Source organism: Gigantopelta aegis, chromosome 10 (assembly GCF_016097555.1).
Source record: "Gigantopelta aegis isolate Gae_Host chromosome 10, Gae_host_genome, whole genome shotgun sequence".
NCBI lineage: Eukaryota > Metazoa > Mollusca > Gastropoda > Neomphalida > Peltospiridae > Gigantopelta > Gigantopelta aegis.
Genome location: NC_054708.1, coordinates 527862 through 544205, shown reverse-complemented (window position 1 = coordinate 544205; position 16344 = coordinate 527862). Strand labels below are relative to the sequence as shown.

Below are 16344 nucleotides of genomic sequence, written 5' to 3'. Positions count from 1 at the left end.
CTTACCTGTGGGTTGTACGACTAAACCTGGTTTGATGTGTTAAGTTTTACATGACTACCTTCTTACCTGTGTGTTGTATGAGTAAACCTGGTTTGATGTGTTAAGTTTTACATGACTACCTTCTTACCTGTGGGTTGATTTAATGGGATGGAGCACAATTAACTGCCGACACATTTTACAGTTTTATTAATAAAATACACCAACATACTTGTTGCTATTAAGCAATAATGTGCATTAAATACAGTTGAATATTCATACCATAAAATTAGTGTCGGGGTGTTAAGTGAAATACTATATAGTAACTAAAATACACTTACTCTGTGCTGGGGTGTCAGGTGAGATACATACTATATAGTAATTAAAATATACTTACTCAGTGCTGGGGTATCAGGTGAGATAATATATAGTAACTAAAATACACTTACTCTGTGCTGGGGTGTCAGGTGAGATACATACTATATAGTAATTAAAATATACTTACTCAGTGCTGGGTTGTCAGGTGAGATACTATATAGTAACTAAAATACACTTACTCTGTGCTGGGGTGTCAGGTGAGATACTATATAGTAACTAAAATATACTTACTCTGTACTGGGGTGTCAAGTGAGATACTATATAGTAACTGAAATATACTTACTCTGTACTGGGGTGTCAGGTGAGATACTATATAGTAATTAAAATATACTTACTCAGTGCTGGGGTGTCAGGTGAGATACTATATAGTAATTAAAATATACTTACTCAGTGCTGGGGTGTCAGGTGAGATAATATATAGTAACTGAAATATACTTACTCTGTACTGGGGTGTCAGGTGAAATACTATATAGTAACTGAAATATACTTACTCAGTGCTGGGGTGTCAGGTGAGGTACATACTATATAGTAACTGAAATATACTTACTCTGTGCTGGGGTGTCAGGTGAGATACTATATAGTAACTGAAATGTACTTACTCTCTGCTGGGGTGTCAGGTGAGATACTATATAGTAACTGAAATATACTTACTCTGTGCTGGGGTGTCAGTTGAAATACTATATAGTAACTGAAATATACTTACTCAGTGCTGGGGTGTCAGGTGAGATACATACTATATAGTAATTAAAATATACTTACTCTGTGCTTGGGTGTCAGGTGAGATACTATATAGTAATTAAAATATACTTACTCAGTGCTGGGGTGTCAGGTGAGATACTATATAGTAACTAAAATATACTTACTCAGTGCTGGGGTGTCAGGTGAGATACCATATAGTAACTGAAATATACTTACTCAGTGCTGGGGTGTCAGGTGAGATACAGTAACTGAAATATACTTACTCAGTGCTGGGATGTCAAGTGAGATACTATATAGTAAGTGAAATATACTTACTCAGTGCTGGGATGTCAGGTGAGATACTATATAGTAACTGAAATATACGTACTCAGTGCTGGGGTGTCAGGTGAGATACTATATAGTAACTGAAATATACTTACTCAGTGCTGGGGTGTCAGGTGAGATACTATATAGTAACTAAAATATACTGTGCTGGGGTGTCAGGTGAGATACTATATAGTAACTAAAATATACTTACTCTGTACTGGGGTGTCAGGTGAGGTACTATATAGTAACTAAAATATATTGTGCTGGGGTGTCAGGTGAGATACTATATAGTAACTAAAATATACTTACTCTGTACTGGGGTGTCAGGTGAGGTACTTACTATATAGTAACTAAAATATACTTACTCTGTACTGATTTGTCAGGTGAGGTACTATATAGTAACTAAAATATACTGTGCTGGGGTGTCAGGTGAGATACTATATAGTAACTAAAATATACTTACTCTGTACTGGGGTGTCAGGTGAGGTACATACTATATAGTAACTGAAATATACTTACTCTGTGCTGGGGTATCAGGTGAGATACTATATAGTAACTGAAATATACTTACTCTGTGCTGGGGTGTCAGGTGAGATACTATATAGTAACTGAAATATACTTACTCTGTGCTTGGGTGTCAGGTGAGATACTATATAGTAATTGAAATATACTTACTCTGTACTGGGGTATCAGGTGAGATACTATATAGTAACTAAAATATACTTACTCTGTGCTTGGGTGTCAGGTGAGATACTATATAGTAACTGAAATATACTTACTCAGTGCTGGGGTGTCAGGTGAGATACTATATAGTAACTGAAATATACTTACTCAGTGCTGGGGTGTCAGATGAGATACTATATAGTAACTGAAATATACTTACTCTGTGCTTGGGTGTCAGGTGAGATACTATATAGTAACTGAAATATACTTACTCTGTGCTGGGGTGTCAGGTGAGGTACATACTATATAGTAACTGAAATATACTTACTCTGTACTGGGGTGTCAGGTGAGGTACTACATAGTAACTGAAATGTACTTACTCTGTGCTGGGGTGTCAGGTGAAATACTATATAGTAACTGAAATATACTTACTCTGTACTGGGGTGTCAGGTGAGATACTATATAGTAACTGAAATATACTTACTCTGTGCTTGGGTGTCAGGTGAGATACTATATAGTAACTGAAATATACTTACTCTGTGCTTGGGTGTCAGGTGAGATACTATATAGTAACTGAAATATACTTACTCTGTGCTTGGGTGTCAGGTGAGATACTATATAGTAACTGAAATATACTTACTCAGTGCTGGGGTGTCAGGTGAGATACTATATAGTAACTGAAATGTACTTACTCTGTACTGGGGTGTCAGGTGAGATACTATATAGTAACTAAAATATACTTACTCTGCGCTGGGGTGTCAGGTGAGATACTATATAGTAACTGAAATATACTTACTCTGCGCTGGGGTGTCAGGTGAGATACTATATAGTAACTGAAATATACTTACTCTGCGCTGGGGTGTCAGGTGAGATACTATATAGTAACTGAAATATACTTACTCTGCGCTGGGGTGTCAGGTGAGATACTATATAGTAACTGAAATATACTTACTCTGCGCTGGGGTGTCAGGTGAGATACTATATAGTAACTGAAATATACTTACTCTGCGCTGGGGTGTCAGGTGAAATACTATATAGTAACTGAAATATACTTACTCAGTGCTGGGGTGTCAGGTGAGGTACATACTATATAGTAACTGAAATATACTTACTCAGTGCTGGGGTGTCAGGTGAGATACTATATAGTAACTGAAATATACTTACTCAGTGCTGGGGTGTCAGGTGAGGTACATACTATATAGTAACTGAAATATACTTACTCAGTGCTGGGGTGTCAGGTGAGATACTATATAGTAACTGAAATATACTTACTCAGTGCTGGGGTGTCAGGTGAGATACATACTATATAGCAACTGAAATATACTTACTCTGTGCTGGGGTGTCAGGTGAGATACATACTATATAGTAACTGAAATATACTTACTCAGTGCTGGGGTGTCAGGTGAAATACTATATAGTAACTGAAATATACTTACTCAGTGCTGGGGTGTCAGGTGAGGTACATACTATACAGTAACTGAAATATATTTACTCAGTGCTGGGGTGTCAGGTGAGATACATACTATATAGTAACTAAAATATACTTACTCAGTGCTGGGGTGTCAGGTGAAATAATATATAGTAACTGAAATATACTTACTCAGTGCTTGGGTGTCAGGTGAGGTACATACTATATAGTAACTGAAATATACTTACTCAGTGCTGGGGTGTCAGGTGAAATACTATATAGTAACTGAAATATACTTACTCAGTGCTGGGGTGTCAGGTGAGATACATACTATATAGCAACTGAAATATACTTACTCTGTGCTGGGGTGTCAGGTGAGATACATACTATATAGTAACTGAAATATACTTACTCAGTGCTGGGGTGTCAGGTGAAATACTATATAGTAACTGAAATATACTTACTCAGTGCTGGGGTGTCAGGTGAGGTACATACTATATAGTAACTGAAATATACTTACTCAGTGCTGGGGTGTCAGGTGAAATACTATATAGTAAGTGAAATATACTTATTCAGTGCTGGGGTGTCAGGTGAAATACTATATAGTAACTGAAATATACTTACTCAGTGCTGGGGTGTCAGGTGAAATACTATATAGTAACTGAAATATACTTACTCAGTGCTGGGGTGTCAGGTGAGATACATACTATATAGTAACTGAAATATACTTACTCAGTGCTGGGGTGTCAGGTGAGATACATACTATATAGCAACTGAAATATACTTACTCTGTGCTGGGGTGTCAGGTGAGATACATACTATATAATAACTGAAATATACTTACTCAGTGCTGGGGTGTCAGGTGAAATACTATATAGTAACTGAAATATACTTACTCAGTGCTGGGGTGTCAGGTGAGGTACATACTATATAGTAACTGAAATATACTTACTCAGTGCTGGGGTGTCAGGTGAGATACTATATAGTAACTGAAATATACTTACTCTGTGCTGGGGTGTCAGGTGAGATACTATATAGTAACTGAAATATACTTACTCAGTGCTGGGGTGTCAGGTGAGATACATACTATATAGTAACTGAAATATACTTACTCTGTGCTGGGGTGTCAGGTGAGATACTATATAGTAACTGAAATATACTTACTCTGTGCTGGGGTGTCAGGTGAGATACTATATAGTAACTAAAATATACTTACTCTGTGCTGGGGTGTCAGGTGAGATACATACTATATAGTAACTGAAATATACTTACTCTGTGCTGGGGTGTCAGGTGAGATACATACTATATAGTAACTGAAATATACTTACTGTGCTGGGGTGTCAGGTGAGATACATACTATATAGTAACTACAATATACTTACTCTGTGCTGGGGTGTCAGGTGAGATACTATATAGTAACTGAAATATACTTACTCAGTGCTGGGGTGTCAGGTGAGATACTATATAGTAACTGAAATATACTTACTCAGTGCTGGGGTGTCAGGTGAGATACTATATAGTAACTGAAATATACTTACTCTGTGCTGGGGTGTCAGGTGAGATACTATATAGTAACTGAAATATACTTACTCTGTACTGGGGTGTCAGGTGAGATACTATATAGTAACTGAAATATACTTACTCAGTGCTGGGGTGTCAGGTGAGATACTATATAGTAACTGAAATATACTTACTCTGTGCTGGGGTGTCAGGTGAGATACTATATAGTAACTGAAATATATTTACTCTGTGCTGGGGTGTCAGGTGAGATACTATATAGTAACTGAAATATACTTACTCAGTGCTGGGGTGTCAGGTGAGATACTATATAGTAACTGAAATATACTTACTCAGTGCTGGGGTGTCAGGTGAGATACTATATAGTAACTGAAATATACTTACTCTGTGCTGGGGTGTCAGGTGAGATACTATATAGTAACTGAAATATACTTAATCTGTGCTGGGGTGTCAGGTGAGATACTATATAGTAACTGAAATATACTTACTCTGTGCTTGGGTGTCAGGTGAGATACTATATAGTAACTGAAATATACTTACTCTGTACTGGGGTGTCAGGTGAGATACTATATAGTAACTGAAATATACTTACTCTGTACTGGGGGTGTCAGGTTAGATACTATATAGTAACTAAAATATACCTACTCTGTGCTGGGGTGTCAGGTGAGATACTATTTAGTAACTAAAATATACTTACTTTGCACTGGGGTGTCATGTAAGATACTATATAGTAACTGAAATATACTTACTCTGTGCTTGGTTGCCAGTGACTAGGTGAGACAGATGATTCTTGGGAATCATGTGATGAATTCTACAAAAGAAAAACAAACACAGAGGTGCAGAAATGGAAAATATTTCACTAGCCTGCCGGACCAGAACCAACTAAAATTTACTGGCCTGCGAGACATTCTATCTCTTCACCTCAAATGAAAGATATATTCTTTTCTTTTTATTAATGACAAAAATATTAATGACACTTGGTAAGTGATCAACATCATGTAGCAAACTCAATCAAGACCCAAACTTTGAGAGACAAATCAATAAATTTTGAAATATTCTGGTAAATATTATGTTTTTCATATTTCTTTTACAGTGAAACGTCTTAAGACCGGACCATCTGTAAACTGGAATTCCCTCAAACTGGACGTTTTGAATTTCCTCAAACCGGACGTTTTGAATTCCCTCAAACCGGACGTTTTGAAGAGTCCATTTTTAAAAAACAGCAAAGAACCTAACTCCTCTAAAGTATCTCACATCATGTTCTATTCTCATGCTTTAAAAATGCCATGGCTAAAAAACCTTGTTGACCCTTTTTATCAGTCTGCTTGGAAAACCCTTGTTATAGATGATTTGGAGAGGCTAGGGGTGATAAAATTATCTTCTTACATAAGGAATGTTATAAAAAGGTCTGTTCAAAATTCAAGATGTTTTATTAGGTTGGGAGGAAATCCAACAAAACCCCACCACAACCCCGCATGACATATTATCCCAACCTCTTTGCTTTATCCCAAATATCACAGTCAATAATAAATAAGTTTTTTACAGTACGTGGTGTGAAAAAGATATTTATTTTGTTAATGTTTTGTTGGATAATGATGGAAATTTTCTTACATATGATAACTCTTGCAGAAAGTATCACCTGAATCTAAATTACTTACAATATTATGGCTTAATGAATGCAATACCAAACAGATGGAAAAACATAATTAGAAATATTGATTTTAAAATAGGAAAAATATTAAATTCAAATGTAAAACTATTAAAAAAATATGAGAAAGTATCAAAACCCTTCTATCCGTTATTTATTGATAAACTGGATGAAAAACCTACTGCACAACAAAAATGGCGACAGAATTAGATTTACATATTGAGGACAACTATTGGGAAAACATTTACATAATGCCTTTTAAGATAACTGATGACACAAAATTGCAATCCTTTCAATTTAAAATTAACCCTGAATTTATTACACCAACAGTAAACTGATGCCATGCAAACTTTGGGAAACTGAATTATGTACTGTTTGTGGTGGAACTAAAGAAACGATTATTCACTTGTTTGTTGAATGTCATCATGTCAAATCTATTTGGTGTTGTTTTCTTGACAACCTACAATCAAAATGGTTTTTTGCACTTTTTACTAAAAATATAAATGTTGGTATCATAAATTTACGTCTGCTTTTAGTAAAGCATTATATACATGTCTGTAGAATGAAACAGCAAAAACTAAATTATATTTCATGTATAGATCATATTAATTATTATAAAAGAATTGAATTCTATTCACTATATTTATACACACCCCGAAAAGCAAAGAGAATTAAAGAAAAATGGGAAGTTATACGAAGCGCATTACGGTTATAATGGGAAAAAACCCAATATTAAGATACTGAATTTTCTTATTTATATGTTTTATATGTACAAGAAATGGATTATGTGCATATTGTTTTTCTAATGTACTGTTCTGTCTGTTGAGGTAGAAAAGGAATAAAAATATTAAATAAAAAAAAAGACCAAAAAGTCTGACTTTTCAGAAAGATTATGTAAATTTGTCTCATATTAGATGTAGTGTTTGTTATACAAAAGAGACCCGGAGTGCTATGAAACATGGATCAGTGAAAGTGCATGAAGTCCTGACCATTCTAGGTGTAACAGTAGCTGGGCAAAAATCAAAGTACAAAGATGTAGACATCACTGACAGACAGAGATTCTGCAAAATCAGGAACATGTACATTGACAAAATTATCAACAATTTGAACGATAGGTTTTCAACTGACATTCTAAACTTGCTGGAGTGTTTTGATGTTGTTTTCAACCGCTCAAGATGCCCTGATGCGTCAAGTCTAGTGCATTATGGCACAGAGCAGCTGTCAACATTATGCAATTTTAATGCTGATCTTGTGAACAAGGACAGGGTTACTGCACATTTCCTGCTGTGAAAACATTTAGCAAATTCTTACAGGTCTCTCACATTTGAAAACTTTTGTTTTAATTACCTTCCCTATTTTGTCATGTTTGATCCTAAACCATTGTCCCGTTTTCGCTTTTGCACCCAACCCCCATCCCTGCCCCTTCATCCAGAGTGGGTAAATAATTTAACAAACGCCTCTCTCTAACCACCCAAAACAAAAGAATTTAATGCACAATACAATGTAACACAATAATGCATGGTCTTGTTCAGTGTATTCGGTAGTGAATTGTCACCAGGAACGGTGATGTCAGTTGATCAAGTAGCCTACATGGCAATATATCCATTGTCAGACAGATATCAACAAATATATTGGCAAGATTTAACTTGTTAATTGATATTATCTTGTATTATCTTGTACAGATGTGAAACGTTATCCAAACTGCTACACAAATTAAACAGGTCAAGCCGGCTCAGTTATTGCATTCCCTGACTGCCAACATCATATCGCAAGTAAGCGTGGCATTAAATTAGAAGACAATAGAAAAAATAAGAAAAACACAGTAATTCTAAACATGACTGTACTTCAGTTATATTAGCCTTTTAATTAATTGGGACTGGCTATGCACACCTTTGTTACCTTGTTGACAATTGTGCGAGATTTTACTACAACGTGATTTGTACAATCAAAACACACGTTTTATTAAGATTGTTTCCTGTCCATGAAACTTTAGTGAAAAGGAAACAATGTAGTCCATGAGCCAGGACCCAAAATTTGGCCAATTGGTACCACCTGGGTGTGTGTGTGTGTGTGTGTGTGAATGGTACCACTTGGGAGGGGGGGGGCGAATGGTACCACCTGGGGGACGAATGGTACCCCTGGGGGAAGAATGGTACCACCTTGGGGGACAAATGGTACCACCTGGGGGGTGGCGAATGGCACCACCTGGGGGGGGGGGATGAATGGTACCACCTGGGGGGATGAATGGAACCACCTGGAGGGACGAATGGTACCACCTGGGGGGGATGAATGGTACCACCTGCAGGGATGAATGGTACCACCTGGGGGGGGGGGGACTTATGGTACCACCTGGGGGGGACGAATGGTACCACCTGGGGGGGACAAATGCTCATAGTTATTTTTGTCAAGGACTACATCCCTAGGAATGGATGGAAAATTTATGATAGCATTGCAGGATATCTACCCGTTTTGTGACCCTACCTCCATTTCCATGACAGTTATATTTTTATAGAATTGCTTAAAGGTGACTAGTTCAAAAGCATTGTAAAATATATGTTAAGGCATTTAGGAATGCAAAACTTGGAGGATTGGGAGGTAATGGACTGGAGAATTCAGATATGTTACCATTAAAATCCTTTGAGGATTAGGGTCTCATATAACACTTATTTCTGTAACGTAAACAAATATAATTCAGAGTTTCATTTTTTAGTAGACATTTAACATAAAGTTTAGGCTCAGCACCTCAAATATTCTTTTTGAAGGATCTTATTGCAGCAGAAGCTTGTTGTGACATCTAGTTAATATTTACATCCTATATATAAAGTTTTTTTGAAAGTGTTTTTGTGGAACAACCCTTTTGATAACCCTACCCCCTTTCCTCAAAAGCATTATTTCAAAGGAATTGTTAACAGGATAACTAAATAAAAACATCATGCAATATTTATTAAGATATACATGGCAAACCTAAAGGTAGACAAAGTTGATAGGATATAAATCTGAGAAATAGAAGCAATAGTGACGTCATTTGAAGGTTAGGGTCTCACATAACACTTTTTGTTTGATTATTAGGAAATGCAATTTTCACCATTTTACAATTGTAATTCCAGTTAAGTTTAGGTTTACACTTTTTCAGGGCTTTAATGTACCTGAATGTTTGTTGGACTCCCACGAATTATTTAGATCTTTCATATATAAAGCATTTGTTAAGCTATTTGCTGATGAAGTTATTAACATGAGCATGGCTTCTAAAAACATATTTGTTAATACAAATTTTATTATTTTCTAATATAAACCCATTAAAGGTTTCTGTCAACTTAAAATGTACTTTGATCACATATTTATTGTTTCATGCAGGTGATAATAAATATTATTGTTTAAAAAATCATATTGGTGTACAAGACTAAGTCGAAACAATAAATCAGTTGGAAATGCATACATTGCCTTGATAGATTAAAAATACCATGATAAAGATGGATGCATATTTTGCAGATATCAAATTTCTGTGCTACATTTCCATCATTGTCTTCAACCTGGTTGTCAAAATCTTCAATTATAAACATTATACCAGTCTATATAGATGCTGTATACTATAGTAGTCTTCTTCTGTTTCTATTTTCCAGCCTGTATCAACTGCACTTGGTGTCACTGGGTCATACTCTACATTACAATCTGGTTGATTGAATGTTGTGTAAATACTATGTTTTATCAAACAGTCCCTACATAGTTACACTTGGTGTATTTCGGGGTTGATTGCATGTTGTGTATGTTTTATCAAACAATCCCTGCATAGTTACACTTTCGATTTTGCTCTTCTTTGCACAGAACAGAAACATATCCTGACAGGCTCTAATCTAGAATTGAAAAAGTAGGAAAAGTGGACGGCTCCCTTTCAAGAAGAAAGGGAAGAAGTGTGACACAAACAGGCGAAGTGAACATTTATTGGTACATTTCATAATGGTTCGGAAAGGCTTCAAATTAGACACACAGTTCTGATTCCAAGGTACACTGGCAGTGTAACCCCAAATGTATCCACTCTACAAACATTTTGATAGTCAATACAGATTCAACGATACTTGCGCCAATTTCAGGACCACATTTGTGAGAGCGATGGAACTCCAGGGATCTCTTGGAATGCCAAGCACAAAATATAGTTCCTGTTTTCTGAGCTAAAGGCAACTTACTTGTATCTCTCAACTGCAGCATGAGCTGCAGGGAATAAAATTTGATTTTTTCATACAAATGATATGTGGTTCGTGTGGTTTTAGTGTTTGCACGAACGATTTTCTCCAGTGGTTCAGATACAAATGAAATTGGTTAACCGGCAATGGTACTCAAATGAAAATCTAAGATGGGCAATTTTCGTAGCTTTTCTCCAAATTCTTATCATAAATACTAAATTATTATTATTATTTGGTATGCTGGGACTAACTTGAATGCTGCCATTTACATTTCAGCACACTACCCCATCGGTTTCAGGGAAGTACATGTTGGCGCCAAACAATAATCTGAATGAAACGGGGATTTCCCGGAAGCTTTGAGCTTTGAGCTTCCGGGTCTGAACAGTAAGATAATAATGACACAGCCATCTTTATGCCTTTGCCAACTGTTTGATTCATCAGTACGGTAATGGTTTGTAAAGGTAGTTTTATTCTGAGATGCTTTGGTTCTGGTTCACAATTTGAAATACAGTTGTCGGCTCGGAACAAGATGTACTGATAGTAGGCAGGTATCTTTGAGATGGTTCATATTGATATCTCTGGTACTCATACCAAATTCAGTCCAACTTTGGATTTTCAATTTATCTGTGTTTGACTGCTGTGCTAGCCTCCAAATGAGGTTATTTGTTTTCAAGCAACTTTACTTAAATGTTTGGGGTTTTGTTTTACCATTAGTATGATCTATTACCAGTGACTGTGGTCCAACACATGCACCAGAAACATATAAAATTTCAAATGTTTGCTCCACCAGTGAAAAAAGAAAGAAATGTTTTATTTAACGACACACTCAACACATTTTATTTATGGTTATATGGCGTCAAACATATGGTTAAGGACCACACAGATTTTGAGAGGAAACCCGCTGTTGCCACTACATAGACTACTCTTTCCGATTAGCAGCAAGGAATCTTTTATTTGCACTTCCCACAGCACAAACCATGGCCTTTGTTGAACCAGTTATGGATCACTGGTCAGTGCAAGTGGTTTACACCTACCCATTGAGCCTTGCGGAGCACTCGATCACCCAGGGTTTGGAGTCGGTATCTGGATTAAAAATCCCATGCCTCGACTGGGATCCGAACCCAGTACCTAGCAGCCTGTAGACCGATGGCCTCACCACAACCCCACCGAGGCCAGTTCTCCACCAGTGAGAGCCACCTCCAGTCTATCAATGTTGTTGAAAGATAGATTGGTCTTTATTAGGCTAAATGGTGGTTGAAAAATATTGCAGTGCAAACTCGTGGTAGCCTCTAGTTTCAGGAGACATAAAGCTCTATCATTTGTCTTCAGCAGGGAGTATGACACATCCTGTCATGTTATTTTCAATGTCTGAATTAGTTCAACATAATTATGACGGTAGTAATGCATTAATATTAAATTTTAGGAAACGTGTATAGCTGAATCACTTACCAGTGTATTAATGCAATTAACAAATAGGTAAACTTGAATATAATAAAAATGTGTTATTTTGATCTTTTAAGTTGCGGATTCAACAGTATGCCTATTTGTGTGCAGCCATGTTATGATATGTCAGCATCTTCCATGGACTCTGTACAAAGATACAATAAATACAAACAATAATGCCTTTATAGTCATGGTTATATTACAAAGATAACAATAAATACATGATCAATATGGGTTTAAATCAATAGAGTAGACTTTTAATCGGTTTTAGTCTAATGAGAGATCATTTTAATGGCATCTCACCAACATATAACATCAAATTCACTTTACATGCAGGACCTAAGTAGTATTTAGCAGCCTAATATAGATTTGTGTGCAATAAAATCCCTGAAACAGAACATTTAAGGATGTCAACCTAAACTTCAAGTGAAATTACTGTTGAGAAATGGTTGAAATTGCACTACGTAATGTAAAAATAAAAGTGTTACTTGAAACCCTAACCCTCTAAGGATGACACGATTGCTTCTATTTCTGAAATTCATATTCCACTAACTTGCTCTTCTATTATTTTTGCCTTGGCCATCCTAATAACTATTTTATAATGAGTTTTATTTAGTCACTGTTAACAATTCCATTGAAATATTGCTGTTGAGGAAATAGGGGTAGGATTATAAAATGTGTAATTACACAGCAAATCCTGCAACAAACTTTATTTATAGGATGTAAATAATAATTGGATGTCCAAATGGGCTTCTATTATAATTAGAACATTTAAAAAGAATATTTGAGGTGCCGAGCCTAAACTTTATGTTAAATTTTTTTCTGAAAAATAAAACTGTGAATTATTGTATTTTGTAACCTTACAGAAAAGGTGTTATATGAGACCCTAATCCTTGAAGGATTTCAATATTGGTAATATATCTGAATTTTCCAATCCATTATCTGCCAAGTTATGTTTTCCTAAATGCCCTGAGAAATATTTTACAATATTTTTAATATGATCACCTTTTAGCCATTCTGTAAAAATATAACTGTTGAGGAAAGAGGGGTAGGGTTATAAAATGTGTAATTACACAGCAAATCTTGCAACAAAACTTTATTTATAGAATGTAAATAATAACTGGATGTCCAAATGAGCTTCTATTGTAATAAGATCTTTCAAAAAGAATATTTGAGGTGCAGAGCCTAAACTTTATGTTAAATTTCTACTGAAAAATAAAACTGTGTGAATTGTATTTAGTAATGTTAAAAAAAGGTGTTATATGAGAGCCTAATCCTTGAAGGATTTCAATATTGGTAATATATCTGAATTCTCCAATCCATTAACTCCCAACCCTGCAAATTTGATATTCTTAAATGCCCTGACAAATATTTTACAATGATTTTAATATAGTCACCCTTTAGCAAATCTGTAAAAATATAACTGTCGTGAAAATGGGGTAAGGTCACAAAACGGGTAGATACACACAAAACGTTGTGAGTCCTGCAATGCCATCATAAATTTTCCATCCCTAGGGATGCAGGCCTTGACAAAAATGTCTATGAGCATTCGACCCCCAGATGGTACCGAATGACCCCTCTGGCTCATTGACTAAAGTCTGTATCATGTGTAGGCTATTGTTGTAATTGGCAATGTAGAAACTTCTTGTTACTGCATATTAAATTAATTAAATTCAAGTTGAATATTAATATATACTTATTGATTTGTTGACATTATGTGATGACCAATGTCAGAATAACATTTATCAAACGTACGTCAGTGGAGGAAAAACATGGTGAGCTAGCCTTTTTTGTTTTTTAAGCCACTAGCCCATTGGGCTACTGGTTTTGCATTTGTCACTAGCCCTGTGTTAAAAAGCACTAGCGTTGGGCTAGCGAATTTGTCGAACTCTGGGTAAATCCATATATATATATATATATACTGAACAAAAGAAACTTCCGCTAACTTTGCTTGAACATAACTTGATGAAAACAAACCGGGGGAATAATTGTTATATATGCGTTTAAAGAATGTTCCATGATGTATCGTTTGGTGCAAAAATCATGGCCATAGGTTAACAGAAACTGGGAGAAATTTTGACCAAGTGTGGTAGGGGTTAAACATAAAAACTTAATAATGGGTATGACCACCTCTTGAATTGACCACTGCAGTGCATCGCAGGTGCATAGTATTGACTAAAGTGTTGATTTCTGCCTGTGGAATATTGTTCCATTCCTGAATGAGCACTTGACGAAGTTCGTTGACATTAGCGAGTGGGTTGGGACGACGCCTCAATCGTCTGTCCAGACTATCCCAGACATGCTCGATGGGGTTGAGATCAGACTTTTAGCGGGCCAATCATCAATGCAATCAATGTTATCTGTCCTAAGAAAATTTACAGTGTCTCTAGCTGTATGAGAGGTGGCATTATCATGCTGAAAAATCGACATGCTGGCATTGTTAGAGGAATGACGTGATGAGCGAGAATGTAATCGCGGTAACGTTGAGCATTTAAATTGCCATCATTGACGACTAGTGGTGAACGATAACCATGGGCAATGGCTGCCCAGACCATGACAGAAACCCTACCCCCGAAACGATCTCGTTCAAGAACACAACAGTCAGCATAGCGTTCATTTCTCCAACGGTAGACACGCATCCTGCCAGTACCACGTTGTAAAGAAAATCTGGATTCATCCGAAAAAAGAACGGTATACCAGCGTCGCTGTATCCAACAAGTGTGTACATGTGCCCAATTAAGACGATTTAGACGATGATGTTGCGTTAAAATGCATCCGACGTAAGGACGTCGTGCATGTAAACTGTTCTCCCGCAGACGATTACAAACAGTTTGCCCACTGATTCGGTTATTATAAAGCCCAGGTGTGTTAGCAGCAGTAGCAGTGGCAGTTTGGAATCGATTGCACAAGTGCGTGTTCATGATATAGCGGTCTTGACCACGCGTTGTAACACGAGGACGTCCACGACGTGGCAAGTCGTTGGTGCTTCCTATCATTCGAAATCTTATGCAAAGATTTCGTATTGCTCGACTAGAACTTCCAACATGCCTTGCAACATCTTCTGTCGACATGCCAGCATCAAGCATGCCAATCGCCCATTCGCGTAAATTATTGGGTATTCTTGGCATACTAAAAATGCTACAATGTAAAAAACTTTATTTTTTTTTACAAATTTTGAAGCGTTTTCGTTCCCTTGACAACAATGTCAGTAAGACAAGTAAAACAAATTGACCGAATACTACACGGGACATGTCAAATCATGCATGCACATGCAAATTGAATTTCACGTTGTTGACGATTAACAGTGCAAAAATAATCGATAAAATTCATGAATCCTGATAATACAGATCAAGGCTAATACTACCTATATAATTTCATTACACAATGAATTCTTTAACACAACAAATACTATATGTACAAATCGGAAGTTTCTTTTTTTGTTCAGTATATATATCAGGGGTGGGGAAAAATAAAATTGTCAATCGGTCCCACTTGATGTCATCACTACCGGGGGGGGGAAGAGAAGAGGGGGAAAAACCCAATTTTTTTTTTTTTTTAAATCATTGTGATGTTTGTATAGTTTTATCTTCAATCAAGAATGCGAAACAATAAACATTATTTTTATTTTTTTCACATCAGACCAGTGAAAAAAAACCCAAATTGTATATATACTCTTCAAAAAAAGAAACGCAAAAGGGTACAAATGGGTTATAACTCCGATTTTATGTTTCCTACCGGTTCATGCTTTGTGAATATAAGGTCATTGCATGTCCCAAACACATTCCCACGGTTACATTCGATAAAACGCAGCTACTGTACAATAAAGTTCCAAAATGTGAATATTCGCAAAAACGCAGCCACATGCAAACCATGTCACCACTGCACGTGCGTTGTCTGCACATGCAACATGAACACTGACAGTATAAAAGTGCAGGGTGTTCGCTTGCCTGGCCTCTGTATCTGGCCGACAGTTGACAATCCAGGACATGCCACGTCTCAGTGAACCGCAGAGAAACAATGCCATCGGCCGACTAGACGCAGGCGAATCCAGAACGGCCGTTGCCAGGGCATTCCATGTGTCCCCAAGCACCATCTCCAGACTGTGGGACCGTTACCAGCAACATGGA

At 36.6% G+C, this 16344-nt stretch overlaps 1 protein-coding gene across 1 annotated transcript in view; it reads right to left on the bottom strand.

Annotated features, from left to right (window-relative positions):
* LOC121382815 overlaps positions 1 to 16344 on the bottom strand; it is a 104039-nt gene that overhangs the window by 43527 nt on the left and 44168 nt on the right. The window contains exon 4 of the mRNA XM_041512439.1: positions 5698 to 5759. Coding sequence (XP_041368373.1) covers positions 5698 to 5759 — 62 coding nt within the window. The remainder of the gene's footprint in view (positions 1 to 5697; positions 5760 to 16344) is intronic.